This window comes from Nerophis ophidion, linkage group LG06 (genome assembly GCF_033978795.1).
Source record: "Nerophis ophidion isolate RoL-2023_Sa linkage group LG06, RoL_Noph_v1.0, whole genome shotgun sequence".
NCBI classification, from domain to species: domain Eukaryota; kingdom Metazoa; phylum Chordata; class Actinopteri; order Syngnathiformes; family Syngnathidae; genus Nerophis; species Nerophis ophidion.
In genome coordinates, this window is record NC_084616.1 from 58,597,925 (window position 1) to 58,615,353 (window position 17,429).

At 39.9% G+C, this 17,429-nt stretch overlaps 1 protein-coding gene across 4 annotated transcripts in view; it reads left to right on the forward strand.

The window, feature by feature from the left end:
• Nucleotides 1-17,429, forward strand: part of LOC133555023 (cyclin-dependent kinase 17-like) — a 96,909-nt gene that overhangs the window by 48,122 nt on the left and 31,358 nt on the right. For 3 of the 4 annotated variants that reach the window (XM_061904435.1, XM_061904436.1, XM_061904438.1), the window contains one exon: nt 5,737-5,870. In XM_061904435.1, coding sequence (XP_061760419.1) covers nt 5,737-5,870 — 134 coding nt within the window. Of the gene's footprint in view, nt 1-1,522; nt 2,355-5,736; nt 5,871-17,429 lie in introns of those variants that run through there. The other variant, XM_061904437.1, reaches the window with a different exon arrangement.

Here is a 17,429-nt window from a genome sequence, read left to right on the forward strand (position 1 = left end):
CCCAAAGCGCTTTGACGGTATTTCCACATTCGCCCATTCACACACTGACGGCGGGAGCTGCCATGCAAGGTGCTCACCAGGACCAATCAGGAGCAAGGGTGAAGTGTCTTGCCCAAGGACACAACGGACGTGACTAGGATGGTAGAAGGTGGAGATTGAACCGAAAACCCTCAGATTGCTTGCACAGCCACTCTACCAACTTCGCCACGCCGTCCCCCAATCACTAGTCACAGTCACTAGACTGACAGAGATGGTTACCAGCTTAGTTGATATAGTTAACTCCATTGTGGCAAATATACATTGTTTCTTAGTATCTTAAGTATTATTATCACTGAATGACAAGGCTAAACATGTTTTACACACTAAGAATAAGACAGGAGCAAACATGCTAACCATTAAGCTTAGATTGAAACAATACAAGAAATAAGTACTTGAAAAAGTCAAGATCTTTATTTTCATATTCACAAATTCAAGTTCCCTGGGTGCAGGAAAACTTTGAGGGCAAAAATTAACAAATGATTACTTTGGTTGAGGCATTGTGTACTGTTGACTTTATTGTGAATAAACAATTTAATGTAATAAAAGAGAATAAGGAAGTGGTTTTAAATGTACTAATATTGTTAAACTGATATCACTTACCATAAATACAGGTATAATAAAAAACATTTACAGTTAATACATGTGGTATTGGTGTCAGCCAATTTCCCTAATAGAACATAGGTATCAACATTGGCAGCATAAAACCCTGATCCGAACATCCCTATACTTAAGATCACTTGTTAGTATAGTTTTGTACAAGTACATTAATTGGTACATAGTTAACTGAAAACGCGTCCAAGTATGCCACCATGAAATTGTCCCACCCTTTGTTCAGGCTTACCACAGAAGGTCTGCCCTTTGCAAATAGCCCATTGCTTTAAAAGGAGATTGATGCCTTGCTGTCACAGGAATTAAATCACACTGGAAAGTAATGGGACCTTTACTACGCTGCTCACGCCATTTAACCCTGTTGGAAACAAGCTCTTATTGCACCCTATAGGTGGCAGCTTCCCATCAGCCTTACGATGAACAAGTCTATGTTTGTTCATAGTCTGCACTCTCTACATTACAGGGTCACGCAATATCTGTATACAGAATGGTGCATGTCAGCCTGGGTGTGTACGTGCACTTCCATCCATAATGGATTGTGCTGCAGGTCAATTGGGGGGGGGGGGGGGGTTAGAAAAGAAAGAAGAAGATGGAAAGAAAGTCGCAGAGCAAAGATTAGCACAAAGATGCTACTGAAAAGCCTCAGGGTTTTATTATCTGCTCTCTAAAGATAATGTTGAGAAGGTTCATGCACATAGAACAAGAACATGGTAAATGATGCAAAAGCAGTGCAAAAAACAGACTGATCAGGCACAAAACAAGTCACCTCTCTGGACCCAGACTGATGGGAGCAGGGAGGGGAGAGCGGTTGTGACAGATGAGAAGAGAGAATGAGAGAGAGCCAAAGATTGGTATCACATGAGAAATAGGAGAGTATTGGCAAGGTGAAGGGAGGGAGTATGGGGACTAACAACACTGAAAGCACTGATAGGAGCGCCAGAGGCAAGGAGGAAGACATCGAGCGAGGGGAGTGGAAAGCGGGAGAGTCTGAATAGAGTGCTGCCTGGAATAGAAGAGGAAGAGACAGAGAAACGTGACAGAAAAGGAAGAAGGCGAACAGGACAGCAGACTGCAAATGAAAAAGCAACATGGGCGTGAAGAGAAGAGACGGGGTGCGTCACACAGCTAAGACAAGAAAGTCTTTTCCCAAGATGAGTCGTGAGTTTGAAGGGAAAATCACCCGTCATGTTTGTCTCGTCTTTTTGGACTGTCTCTGCAGCATCTTGCCTGTCTGTACTGTTTGACCTTCCTTAGTCAGCAAGCAGACTGCGGAGAAAACGAGAGAAGCATAAAGGGAGTGTCTACACGGCTGAGTGCTAAAGTGGAGTAGGAGCTCAGGGAGTTGTTGTATTGTGAGAGGGACAGCAATCCTATACTGCCCCTTCCTCCCGGAACACTGGACTTGGTTTTTACTGACTGCCCCACCTGGAATTACTAAGCTGTGTGTAAACTGGAAGTCTGGGACTCTTGGGCATCAAGACTACACGGTGGTGGTCTCATTTTTTTGGTGGGACTTCAAAAACTGTATTCTTCCGGAATAATGGATACATCAGGCAACTCCAAAGGGTGCCCGACAAGTGGTCCTCGGTTGGAAGACCCTCGGATTGTGGAGGTTAGAATGGGGGAGAGGGACCCCCCACTGAGGATGTCACCATTTCGTATGCTCCGTGTACTTGACTCATGCCGTCCTCCAGGAAGCCGTATTGGTGAGTGTCATCCTTTCTATTATTGATTCCGTCTCTTCCACGTTGATGTTAATAATTGGAACGCCAAGCTTTTTCAAACTTTTAATTTGAGTAGAGTGGACCCCGACTCAAACAAGTTGAAAAACTTATTCGGGTGTTACCATTTAGTGGTCAATTGTACGGAATATGTACTGAACTGTGCAATCTACTAATAAAAGTATCAATCAATCAATCAAAGTCTTTTATTATAACATCATTTATTATCATCATCATAAAATATCAGATTTTTTTTCACTTATTTTATGTCCCTTTCTCAAATATGTGTACTATGCTCATTCTTGAATGTAAGCTTACACATTTGAAAATGAAATTCCTTCCAAGCTCCTTCCTTTAGTGCAGCTGCATGCTTCTCGCAGTCGTTGATGTTCTTCTGAATATTTTAAAAACTAATTTACTTTTCAGCACAATGGCTGCAGCATTTCTATTCCTGCACACTCTAAATTTAGAGGGTGTTCTATGCCAAGCTTGATTCAGTTTAAGAGCCAGAATGGCTTAAAAGGATGATTCCATTCAAAGTGAAGTAAGCTCAGAAGCTAATAGGTTGCATGTGGATTTAGACTCTATATTCTATCGTGATACTCTCGAGCAGAGGTCTTTGACGTTATCCATCAAAATGATGGTGCGATGAACCCCTACTTGTGTATCTTGCAAAGAAATTAAACTGGTACAAAATATTTCCTGGTTATTGTTAAATAGTCACCTGTCCTAAGTCTTTTTAGTTTCTGATTGTTCTTATAATGATTACATTTTATGATTTTAACTTAAAATTTTGATTATTTTTATGATTATTTTATTTTTGCCATCTTGTTTTTTCTGTAAAGCAATGGCCTCGTGTACAAATTGTGCTAAATGCATTAACGTGCCTTTCCTTGCCCAAGTCGTATCTTCGACTGAAATATACATAAATTAACTCCTGTTACTCACACTGTCACGTCACGACTTCACAAAAAAAGCCCTGCTTTCTCATGCCTGATTTCATTGAATCTAATAATACTATATAAGACATACATATAAAATAATGACATAAGATAGTCCTCACTTACACTCACTTTTATCCCAGTGGTTGTTTTGCAGCAGTAGATATTGTTCCATGCAGGCATGCAGCCAGGAAGGATAACTTCCGCTACTTCTCCCAGATATTTTACCAGCAAGGAATCAATGACCACTGTAGTTTTATGAGCATTAATATTCTTTAGTTTTAATGAGGGCTGATCACAATAGTCAAAGTGGAAATAAATGAGCGGCGAATATTGACTGCCATTACTCCTCTCAGAGCTTTTTATGAGGTTCATTTTTACTTACGTGGCACATTGCTGCATGGGAGACATAATGAAGTCCAACAAGTTAACTAAAATGTGACGTTATTATAATCTTCATCAGCAAAGCTACAGAGCTATGTGAATATATAACTTGCAGCAATGGGTATTTAGTTCAGCGCCAGATAGCTTCTCCCTCACATATTAATGTCCCGTTTATCTGTTCACTGCAGTGCATGGATCATCATTAATATGTATTGATAGACATTAAATGTGTGAAAAATCTGGGGAGAATATACTTTCTTTTTTTCTTTCCAAAATCTACCAAACATTTCACAACACCCGTGCAGTAACTGGAGGGGTACTCCTTGTTGAAAACCTCTGCTCCAGAGCAATTTTCTCAACATATTAGGCTGAATAAATTCTACATCACATAAATCATCACACATCACACTCTTTCAAGGGCTTTTTTAGAAGTAAGCCAGGGGTGGCTTGTGACATTTACTGTCTGCAATGTAAATGGAGCAGAAAGAAGAACCTGCTTGTGGAATGTGTGCTTTGTGATGACAAAAACAATACAGAGACCTTGTACATGAGCCACACATGCATACACTAACAAATCGCCTGACTGTTTACCCAAACACAAAGCATCATTTCTATATACAAGAAAAGGCCTGTCACTTATTAAGTGTTGTTATTAGTGCTATTATGTGCGCGTCTTCATGTGTGTGTCTGTTACTAGGTAGATATCCCGGATGAGTACCTTCCCTTACTCTGGTGTCAGTTAACTTAGGTTTAGTGTTTCACCATTGAGGTGATGAGGGATAATGTCTGATATTAATACTGGCTCTCGGCTTTCTGAAGAAATTTAATTCTGTGAGTGTATCTCGTGCTTTTAGTCTATCAGAAGAAGAATACATTTAGTGTAAAAAATAATAACTAACTAGGATGTAATTTTCAGTGAAAATAAAATATTTTTCCTCATGATTATCAGCTGCTTTTGTCAACATAGACCAATGGATCCAAGAAGCTGCCAAAAGTTGCCAACACTTTGGGGACTCGCATTGGAGAAACAAAGCTTTCATTGTTTCTTAACATGCTGTACGACAAACTTGTGCACTTACTCTGGGCTTTACAAACGGGAACGAAAATGCAGACTTAGTTACAGTTAGACTCAAAAACATTGTGAATTATATTTATTTGTAAATAACCTTGCAGTTTGTTGGCAACTAACCAACAGATACATATTTTGTAGCTTAACACACATACAAACAGTCACTTTTTAACAGTGATTTCATTTTGACAACATTTTTATTTTTTTACTTAATTTCAATTACAATTATGTATTGTTTTTCTAGCTTTGAGGGTAAATCAAAGCAATTTCTGTACTGTATATTGTGTTTATTTTTGTACACATAATAAAGACTTTCAAATGACCTAAAATCTCTCTCAGCTGGTGTTGTCCCACTCCATAATAAATCGTTTTTGCTGTCAGGCCCCTAACTTATATCTCTCATGGCTGATCTATCACTGCCATCATTTTTATTTTCCACATCACTTCACATTTCCACTGAAACTATCCTTCGTCTTATTTCCTATGTGTCACTCTAGCCCCTGCTGGTGGTCATTGTTTAAAACACGAAAACATAGCATGTAGGGCTGTGAACTTTAATGGTTGGCATATATTCAGCCAAAGCAGCATCCTGCAACACAGACAGACATGCTCTGCCACTAATGTGCATGTTACATGAACCTCAAGAGAGATGCACACTTATTTACGAATAAACTCCACTCAGGAGGAGGTCCTGTCTGCTGCACCATGACTCATTAATCAAATGGATTCAGGATCTTAGGTGGGGGAGTCAGATGAAGAAGAGATGAGAAAGCTCCCATTGCATGCAGGGTGGTATCGATCTCTAATCCTCCTCATCTTACCTTTGGCAATTTATACTTACCGGACTAGCACCCTTTGGAACAGGAATACCCACCATCCTCTGTTGTTGTGACAGCAGAAGGCATGGGAGGAATGAACTAAAAATGTAAAAATACATGAACCGCTTAGTTATAGTTTCTTTGCTCTACTACAGGTATCGTCCATGAGAATGTGAAAATGGGTTCAGATGGAGAGAGTGACCAGGCTTCGGGAACGTCTTCTGATGAGGTCCAGAGTCCCGTCCGGGTCCGCATGAGGAACAACAACCATCGGCGCATCTCTAATGAGGTATGGAAAGTCCAATGTCATACACCATGATCTCCCAAGTGAGTAATTCCTTTCACCTGGCAGGTGTTGTTAAATTACAAAGGAAGCTCATTACCTGAGCACCGTACTGCTGTAAGAGTGAATAGGTATTATACTGTTGTAACCTAACTTATGTACTGATAAGTCATTACACACCTCTTGGTCGGATGTTTAGTATACCAATTCAATTAGACTGTTATAGACAGATACATGTTTTTATTCATTATGGTGTAAATCTCTACCACTTTTTAAATGGAAACTATGATAATATTAATTTACATTTAAAACACTTCCTTGTAGTCCACTCTAGTTAATATTATTGGATATGCTTTGGTATAAACTGTGAAAAATGTTACTTCGCAGTCACACTATCTGCGTGTGTCTCCAAGATGTTCGTTTGTGGAGGTGTTACCAGATTCCAAATGAAACCACACCTCAGTCTTTCCAAAAGAATCAGCATCGTCTTTTAAAAATGTACACTGTTTAAATCAAGATGTCCAAACCCTGGCTTCCAGGGCAAATGTGGCCCGCTGGTATCTTCAGTTTGGCCCACGAGACGACGGCGCACGTTCAATTTCAATAAGAAACATTTGTGCAGGGTGCTTTCATTTTAAATTTAAATACCCAGGGTTTGAACAGGTGGCCAAATGTCATCATATCGCAGATAATATGCGAAACTCAGGTGAGTGACCATGATGTGTACTTTCTTGACATCACAAGATCAGAATTTACCCATCTGACCTCATCCAAACAACCATTCCTAGTCATGGTGCAAAAAAAACTAATTAAACCAACACAAAAAGTCAACACACAGTCACACATAATACAGCCTGCTCACTGAACTTTGTGGATATTATAATAATCATCCCATCACAATACATTTTTTTTAATTATACCCATTTAAATTTTTTGCAAATCACGATGGGAAAGATGCAAACACTCTCTCCACACTTATCCATGTATAAGTTTTAGCTGATTGATATTTCTGATTGATTACAAAGCTTTAAATAGGTTGTCACGTAAGTAAACAAGGTTGAAGTTGAACTATCACATTCTGTTAATATTCAACTATAATACTTATCAATTATACATCCATTTAATTATTATAGTATGTAAACACACACACATGTACATGCATGCATGCATATATATATATATATATATAAAAAACATATATCTATATATATATATAAAAAACATATATATCTATATATGTGTTTATTTGTATATATGTGTATATACTGTATGTTTGTATTTATATATGTTTATCCGCCCGATTGTAGCTGAGATAGGCGCCAGCGCCCCCCGCGACCCCAAAAGGGAATAAGCGGTAGAAAATGGATGGATGGATGTGTGTATATATGTGTGTTTATAAATGTGTCAATATACATGTGTGTATAAATGAGTAAACCAATATGTGTGTATATACATGTGTGTGTGTGTATATATTTGTAAGGTACCCCGGTACTAATGAATCAAAAAGGGTACACCACTATCTTTGAAAAATACAGTTTCCCTTTTTTTTTAACGGGCATGACTGCGCTCCGTCGTCACGTCATGGCATTACTGGTTTTACGAGCAGAGAAACATGTTCGAGTACTTACAAATATCATCCCTGCATGACGTGGAATAGCTAAACATGCTTCACTACACACCGTTGAAGGATACAATATCTTACCGGCATCACTGCTAACAAAAGATGGCACTCCTCAATGTCAACAAATGCCATGGTGGTCTCCCTATATCTTAAATTATTGTTCTTAGTGACCTAAATGCCCACCATGGCAAAAAGCAAAAAGACATATGTCCATGGTAAATCTGGATTCGACTTTGCTGTACTCAACCACCTCCATCAACTTGCAGATGACTCCACCAGATTTGGAAGGGACCCCGGTGTTGTTATGGATGTAGCTAACTACAGACTTCCAAATACAAGCAAACCTGGAAAGCGCAAAACATGGCTGTATGACTAAGTTGACTGGGACAGAATACGCTCTTTCGTATCTGAAGCTGACAAGTCCTTCCTTTCAAAGACTTATAGTGCTGATACTGCCTGGAATTGTGTAAAAGACAACATTGGTGATGCCATAAAATGTGTTTATACCATCCAGAACTACCAAACACAAATACTGTGATAAATTATGGTTAAATGGCAGATGTCATGATGCTGTCAAATCCAAACGATAGCAAAGGAACCACACACGAGTACTATGAATCCTTTAACTAGCGTACCATACATAGAGCTCATATTCAGTTCTTGCAGCAGCTGGAGCAGGAACTCACGTACGCCAACAGTAAAAAATGAAGGAAATTGGTCAAATCTGTAACTGACAGCAAAAAAAAGATCTGCCGCTTCTCCAATGAAAAGTGATAATGGACAGTTCTTCAATGAAGCTGAAGACAAAGTTGAGCCCCTGAACAACACCCTCACTGCAAATGCTCGACAAGACAACGGCAAAGTTCCTCCCAAGCTGAAGTTAAAAACTGATGTCTTCCTACATACCAAGGACGTTGCTGCTGGGGAATTCACATTCCACACACATCTCCTTAACTTCTACCGTGGACAAATTCAGGTGGTGTAAGTTGTAAGCGGACTTTTGATCGCATTTATTTACAAGTTTGAATGCACTAAAGACAAAAATGTGTGTTCTTCTTTTACATACGGATTGTAAATATTTGGCAAGATAAATAAAAAAAGGTCCAGTTCCCCTCTAAATCCGATGTTTTCCGTTTTCTAGTATTGATAAATACGATCGATTCTCTTTCAAAATTATCTTGGATCGATAACTACCTTCCGGAAGGCCAACTTGTCGAGCACAGATCGATGTTATGGAATCCAGTGTTTCCCCCAGAAAATGTGTTAGCTAAGGTGGTGTCCCTACAGGGGAGGGGGCGTCTCTTGGTCCCAGGACAGGCGGCAGGACAGTAAGGTGGGTGGGTGGGTTTAAGGAACAATGTAACTAGGCCTGGCACCATCACGTCTCCACCTCATCGCTTGATGTTAGTTTGTCTAAATTGTCAGACGATTGCTTCTTTGATGTCGCCATCATGTCCAGAAGTCTCTTCTTTGTCTGGACGACGTCTTCTATTGTTTTCAGCAACATTGTCTCGATTGGAAGTTTTCGTTTTAAAAAAAATTTTATAAGGATTTTTACAAAATAACATTCAATAATCATTAATATATTATTTGGAATCAACCCATTTTAGCACAGGTGTAAGATAGTGTCATGTTATTTACAACATGTTGAATGGCCCTCAACATCGTCGGGAAAAAATGTGTGTCAATAAAGCACTTCATCGAGGATTTAAATTTTGACAGAAAAAAATAATATATAATGCAACTGCAGTTTTACTTAACTCAATATTATTTATTGCAAGAAACTACTCAAATAATTTTTAATACAATCTATTTAAATACATCTAAAACAGGTGAACTTTGACATATGCTTGCCATCTTGACTTCAGATTCCAAAGCAAGTATTTTTGTCCCACTTTCAACATTGTTGAAAGTGGTTATCTGAGAGCATTCTTATTTGCAGTGCAGTTTATATAAAAATATTTTTATGCCCAGATATACAACATCTATCTGACTTTTAACAATATTACTTCCTAGGAATGAAGTTAGCGCCCACATACCTGAAATAGAGGTCTTCTCTCTTTCACCACAGAAGATTGTGGATTGCTCCCATTGGAATCTTGCTGCTCTTGTGCATCATTCGGCATATCTTTGTCTGTGACCAGGCTGTCAAGGGTGAATGAGTATCCAAACTCCTGTGAGAGCTTGTGTCAATATCTGATGTTTCTATTCCAAATTGAATGGATAGTCGATGGAGAACCGCCCCAGATCTGCTGGCATAGTTGGAAGTACAGCAAAACAACTCTATCGTAACCTTTTCTTCAACCTGCGTTGACTGATTGTCCGTACATTCCACAAATCGTTTTCAGTTGAGTTTTAAATAGTTGTTTTTGTGATGTCCTCTTTCCGAATAAGACATTCCTCAGATGTCCCTCCAACTCTGTACCGCTCCAGAAATAGGGTAAGAATGTCACCATACTTGGAATTGCAAGTTTCCCAGTCAAAACTTTGTTTAGTTTTGTTAACTTTAAAATCCAAAACAATGCTTAAAAGTAGCTCTACTCCTCTGTCAGTCCACATATATAATTATTTCTTGCCATGACCCGCCATTTTTACTACATGCCGCCTCCGGAAATTACGTTTTGGATGTTTCTGATTGGCTAAAATGGTCTTGATCAGTGTATGCATTTGCTTGATGACAGAGATAGTTTTTTTAAATACGCACGTCTGGCTGGAGATCTTAAGACGTTTGTTTAGGCGGTGGCTCTTTGTTGTTAAGTCGGCCGCCTTAATAAAAAGTGCTGCGGGAAACCCTGGAATCTAATTGTTACACCACTAATGATTAGTATTGTTATCAGCCTATCTCAATCATAGATGAAATGTATTGGAACAGGCAGCATAAATCCCTGAACATCCTTACTTTGAATTCTTGGCACGAAATGCTTGTTCTTGTTCATCCTAAAAGTGTTTGATGGTGGGTTCTGTGCAAAATGTGTTAGGGCTCAGACCCTTGCCAACGGCGCTCATCCGTCTGTGCGCTCCAGTGAGCGCACCACAGGACACGCCCAGGGACGCGCTGCGTGCGTCTCCGCCCTGCAGCGGCCGCCAGCTGTTATCATTCACCGACAATCACCACACCTGCCAGTAATGAAGGACCTGCCTTCATAAGCCTGCACAACTTGGCATGCCAGCGCCGGAGTATAGCCTACTGTGCCTTCCGTACCTTCCCCTGCAGCAAATCCCAGAGTCACGCTCTGTGTCGTGTGCTTCCGGATCTTCCCTGTCTTCCTCGTGCTTCCTGGTTTTTGACTCCTCGCTCGCCCCGGACAACGACGACTCGCTCCTGCCTCTCGGCCCCGCTTCCGCCCCTTGACTACCCTGCCTGTCTTCTCCTTGTCGGACTGCACTGATTCTCTCAACACGCACCTCCAACACTTACAGTAAAATCCCTCCAGTTAAATCCTGCACATAACCTTACACCATACACACTCTTCGATCTCGTTCACACTCCATTTCCCCAGTTATATTATTGTATTATTGTGTGTGTATATATATATGTATATGTATATATATATATATATATATATGTATATATATATATATATATATAAAATAAATCTTTTGACATTACTGCCACCTGGTGTCAGTCTGCCGTCATCTCCCCCCGTTTGAACCTTAACAAAATGAGATGGAAAAGGGCCTTCCCTAGGGTGCATATAAATGTGTAAATTGTTATGATAAGATGATGAGTCAGGATTCATGGGTAACTAAACAGTCCAGCCCAACCCTTAGATCAGAAGACAGACATTTCTGATCTCCGTGAATCTGATTAGATTGAACAGATTCACCAGAAGGATGCCACACACTGCAAAAAATTAACCAAAACAGGATTTTTTTATCCGTACACAAGAGCGTATCTGTACGCTCTAGATGTGATTAGGTTCTTCAGACATTAACACTATCTGAGCTCATGCCGTGTTGTCAGACACTGTGTCTGTGTGTGTCTGTTTAAAGAAGCTGGAGAGTGGTGAGCACAGCAGTATTGCGGGAAATGCCTCTGGACACACATGCCTGTGTCTGCTGTGAATGGTGGAAGAGACTAATTTAGACCATGTTTACCAGAAAAAGACAGGGGGAGGGCGTGTTAAAGGGAGGAAATAATAAAGAAAATAGCAATAATTTTAGTAACAATTAAGATAATCTAGATGAATGGGATGCAGTTGATGCAAGAGGGGAAAAGATAGATGGAGGACGAGATGACAGACAGCCAAAGAGGAAAAAACAATGTCTCCTCAGAGCTTGCCCCTTCCAGTCCCCCTTCCCCCTTCTGCCTTTCTCCTCTCAGGAATCTGTCCATTCCTCTCCTCCTACTCACTCACTCACTCCTCCCTCGCCTACTCTTTTTGTCCTGCCCCCCTCTCTCTCTCTCCCTCTCTCTCTCTCTCTCTCTCTCACTCTCTCTCTCGCTCTCTCCCTCTCTCTGGTTGAGCATGTGGATGGCACCGTGGTCTCGATCTGGCACACTGTGTGCGTGCGGTCATGTGGCAGCAGAGAGATGTGTATGGGGCAAACGGCTCGTGTGTGAGTGCATTATAGAAAGACTCGTTTAAGGAGGACAATGAGGGAGCTACTAGAGCTGTTCTGCATTGTGAGTATAGGCGCACGCGTGATTGCGTGGGGATCTGTATTCATTCAACACCAGTGAGTAAGAGGGGCATGAACGTTGGTCTTTGTTGGTTCTATTTAACAAAGTATGGCGATGGCAAGATCTGTGGCCTTGCATCCAATATGTGTATCAGTGGCTATATTTATTAAAATTGGTGTTACCATTAGGGAGGATTGTGTTTGTGGCAGGGTTTGCTCTCGTTATCTGCACTCTTTAATGCTTCAAGCTGTGTAAATCACTGAGGTCAAAGTCTGTCGGTCATGTGCATGTTTAGCTTGCTTTGCTTTCTGTGTTTTGATGTTGTCTGCTGAGCATTTCCGGACAATGATATGTATGTATTTGAGTGTATTTGCTAAGGTTGTGTAGTCATACTGTGGAGTGTGCTTGTACTGATAATGAGTGTAATTATGCTAGCCATTGCAAAGGCTACTTTTCCTTCTGTCTTTTACCGTCCGGCACACACTCACACAACTTCTCATTTAACACACATATAATATCTCATATAGAGTACAAACATATATACATTGGGGGGCTGTTGGGACTGTGCCAGCCAGCCCCTGCTGCCATGGAAACAACGTGTGATCGGCACTTTATCCCTGAAAACGTCCTTCATGTATACAACATTCGAGGCGATTAGTGGGAATTTGCCTCTGTTACAGATATGTTTTTTTATCCCTAAGTTAAAGTATGCAGACATAATTCAGTTTCACATACAAGCTGTCATAAAATGGTTCATCAAAAGTGAGCCCAATTTCTATTCAGTGCTTGAGCAGAAGAGAACAGCTAGGATGAGAGGAAAGCCACAAAAAGACCAGAGCAGATGTCTTCCAGATGACGTCTGGAACTTTGTCATTCTGCCAAAAACGTAGTTGGAAAATTAGTCTGGTTTAAGTCTCATGTAGTAGCCTTGCTCTGGTCTTTCATACCCGACACATGAGACATGAATGCAGTTCACATACAATTTTTGCAGCCATTCATAAATCTGATTATACCTGTGGCATTGACTGGGCGAGCTGCTGTAAGAATAGTGTGTGCAATACCTATGCTATATACTTGGTCAGTTCAAATGTACTTTTTTTAGGATTAAGATGGTCAGCAAATTTGTTTGTTTGTGCTGTATTGCAATTAGACATTTTTTTTTACAATTAACAAGGTGGAAAACATTTCTGGTTCCAGATGCTGTATAATCATGCGACTCCTGGGTCGGATATGTTATAGTATTTTTATGCAAGGCCCTCCCTATATTTTGCAATAATCCTGCAAACCGAAGCGCACACGCACGCTCTCACACACACACACACACACACACACACACACACACACACACACACACACACACACACACACACACACACACACTCACAAACCAACAGTGAACATCTCCATCCTTGGTCCGTCCATCCATTCATTTTCTACCGCTTTTCCTACTCGGGGTCACAGTGGGTGCTGGAGCCTATCTCAGCTGCATTTGGGCGGAAGGCGGGGTAAACCCTGGGTGTCGCTAGCTATATACTGCACATGACAAATGAGGCAAACTGATTCCATTTAATTTCAAAAAGCAGCATCTACACTACAAAGGAGCATCTATTTTTTTGAATTAGTGATAGTTAATAATTGTAAATAGAATAAATAAACCTACAACAACCACAATGCACTTGGCCTGCTGCCTTCCAAGGCTGCTTTAAGGCCGCTCTCTGCTCAGCTGTCACTTTCACTTCACTGGTTTTGATGACATTACTGAGCAGTACGGAGCCCCATACACATTTGTACTTGCAAAAAAAGCCAGCATAGAATGAGTGTTGATGTGATTTATCATCAGAATCATGGAGATAAGTTGAATTTACTGTTCTGAAATTGTCACATAATCATAATTATCAATTGTCACGTAAAGTTTTTCCATTAAATATGGCAGAACAGTTGGTTGGTTTATACATGGATTGACAGATCATAACCAACTCAGTTTGATCGGGGAAGATTACAAAATGTCCAAAATCTCTGTTAAATATTAAAATAACACACTAACATTTTTATTACCATGGCTTCAAAATTTAAATAATGTTCATATTAGCAGTATATGCTCATCCACATCTAGCCATTTATTGGACAAAAACAAAAATTGCTTAAAGTTGGGGTACTTGAATCTTGTGCCACCAGGCAGAATTCAAACGAAATTCCTACCGCCACCCACTCTGCACACCTTGCTGATTGTCCCTCTCAGTCTCCTCCTCTCTGGAAGTACACAAAATTGTGCACGGGGACTGTACGTGCATATATAGGTTGTTGACAGTCTAAACTTGCATTGAAGGATCCCCTCATTCCTATTTTGTTACAGACTATCGGTAACGCACATCGCCACGCGAAAAGGATACACACAAAATATAGGAAAATGGAGCATTAGATTACCTGTCTAAAAGGAAAACAGCCATTTGTGCATCCAAAGTTAGTCCAACACTGGCCAGCAATGGCCATCTTGAATATGCCGGAACAATATTTATTCAAGTTTTGGCTCTTTTTTGTTGTTTTAGACATACCGCGACTTTTTCTTCTGCTGATTTTCTCTATTTGGGTTTTTTGCAGTATATGCTCTATCAGCAAGCACAAGTATTGCGATCATTTCAGGTGGGTGTTCGACTGCCATGCTTTACTGAAAACAAGTTCTCACCGTGCATGCACTTCACTGTTTATTGTGTCACCCAATGAGGAGGATCCGTCGTTGGTTCTGCTCACCCATCTTTTCTTTAAATCCAGTTGTTGGATCTGGAGGGGTTGATCGCCACGAAGACGAATGATTTTGTCTTCTGGGGTTTTATATGCTAAAATTCCTAATTTTAAGCCACAGACAAAATGCAGACCTACAATTTTTTTCAGAAAGGACATATTGTATGATACTGGTATGACTGTTTTTTCTTGTTTTTTTGTTGAGGACTATATCTTAGTCACCCCAGCTTTCAGTGGGTGTTTGAACTGCACTATGACGCAATAGTAGGGCCATTTGAAATCTTTTTTTTTTTTTTTTTTTTCACATTCTGTTTTATTTGATAAAATTTCTGTAATAATAAATTACATTTATTGGTGCAATACATCACTGGACAATGTTGACCATGATTCTAAGTCAAATTTTAATTTTTTTTTAACCAGCTGTTGTCATAACTGCAGTACAATTCTTAAAAAAAACAACATACAATTACGAAAAACTGATTGTTAACTCCACTTTAAAAACTAATGGACGGGGTGGTGGCAGCTCGCGACTGAAACTTAAATGCTAACATGAAAACAAAAAACATTTATGTATTTCCACATTTAGAAACAACTCACCCCAATCTAAACTTATATAAACATCCTGTCTGAGCTACTGAGCTATTCAATTGTGTACAGTGAACCTAAAAAGTTGTGCTTTCTTGAACAGGGTGGTCATTTTATATTCCGAGGCATACAAGACAGATGAGTTTTTAAGGTACGTTCAAGGACGCTAAACAGTGAAGGATGCCACACGGCCGCGTGTTGGTCAGCTTTAAGGGCATGTAGAGTTGGGTGTCATCAGCGTAACAGTGAAAGCTACGGTAACACCGTATTTGCGCTTAATGTCCCCTCGCGGCAGCATGTACTGTACATGTTGAAGAGTGCAGGGCCAAGAACCGAACCCTGGAGAACTCCACACATTACCTTAACATAGTCCGAGGTCACATTGTTATGGGAGACACACTGCATCCTGTCAGTAAGATAGGAGTTAAACCAAGACAAGGCTAAGTCTGACATACCAATACGTGTTTTGATACGCTCTTATAAAATGTTATGATCGACTGTATCGAAAGCAGCGCTAAGATCAAGAAGCAGCAACATGGATGACGCATCAACATCCATCGTTAGCAATAGATCATTAGTCATTTTTGCAAGGGCTGTCTCCTTAGAGTGATTTGCCCTGAAACCAGATTGAGAGGGTTCACAGAGATGGTTAGAAGCTTAGTGTTCATTTAGCTGCTATGCTGATGCGTGGGTTCATTTATTATTTGTTTAAGACCACAGCTATCAATTATAGTCTGGAGCGCCACGCACGGCGGGTCCGATGGGGTATTCAAATGGATATTAAAGTCCCCCATCATGATTATATTGTCGCCGTGCGTCACAAGATCAGCGACAAAGTCTGATTATTCACTGATAAAGTCCCAATAGAGCCCAGGGGGGCGGTAGATAAAAGCCAGGTAGAAAGGCAGCGGCGCGACAGACCTCATAGTAAGCACCGGAAATTATTCATATTTATTACTTAGTTACATACTTTTCATTTAGAAATAAAAGCCATTAAAACAGATAAAATACTAAGACTAAAACACTATCAGTAAAACAAGAAATATTGTGTTTACAGTGTGTATTTATTTTTGTTATTTATGGTCAAAAGAACTATGAGTACTTTTTTAGCACAATCAACAATAGGGGGATAATAATGATAATCACGGTATTGAATTTTTATTTCGCTACATCCCAATTCTCAAGTTACGGTTTCTTTCAATTTGCATCGATGATGTTCGTCACAGCAACACAAGCAGATCAGAATCAGAATACTTTTTTTATTGCCATTGTTTGAGAACGGGTTCACAAACAAGGAATTTTTCTTTGTGCAATTGTGCAACATAAATTAGATGTGATGTGTATGGGTTGTTGTAGCGAGCATTAGCTTCATAGTTTGTTCACAGACTTAGTCAGTGTTTCAAGTGGCTGTCTCTACATTGTTTTTTGTGAGACTGTGCAGTTGAGTGTTTCAAAGACGAATTAGTGTTCCCAGACACATGATTTCCACAGACAAACATTTCTTCTTCTTACGATGACAGCATTTCACTCACTTTGTGTGATATTCCATGTTTAACAGTAGATTCCATGTTTACTGACCAACTCTGTCATTCCTTTTGCAATTATGTTAATGTGGAAGTCATAGGGCAGAATGAAATCACAAGATTTCAACATGCTGATCAATAAAGGCAATTGATAAACAAGATTCATAATGGAATATAAGAGATTAAAATGATAAGTAATGAAACATATAGTTTTTGTATCATTGTACTTTGCGGTAATAAGTAACTTTAAATGATAGTCCATTTTTGTGTCATATTTTTATGATAATAGTTGTTTAAAATGCTATTTTAAATTCATGTTGAAGAGGGAGAAAAACGTTGTCGTTAGACTGATGAATCACCACATAGCATGAGTTCAGTCTGAGATTTCCTCCCTAGAGGAAGTTTTTCCTTTCCCCCTCGCCAAGTGCCAGCTCATGTGGGGTTTAGTTGGTTTTCTTTATTGTATGAGAAAC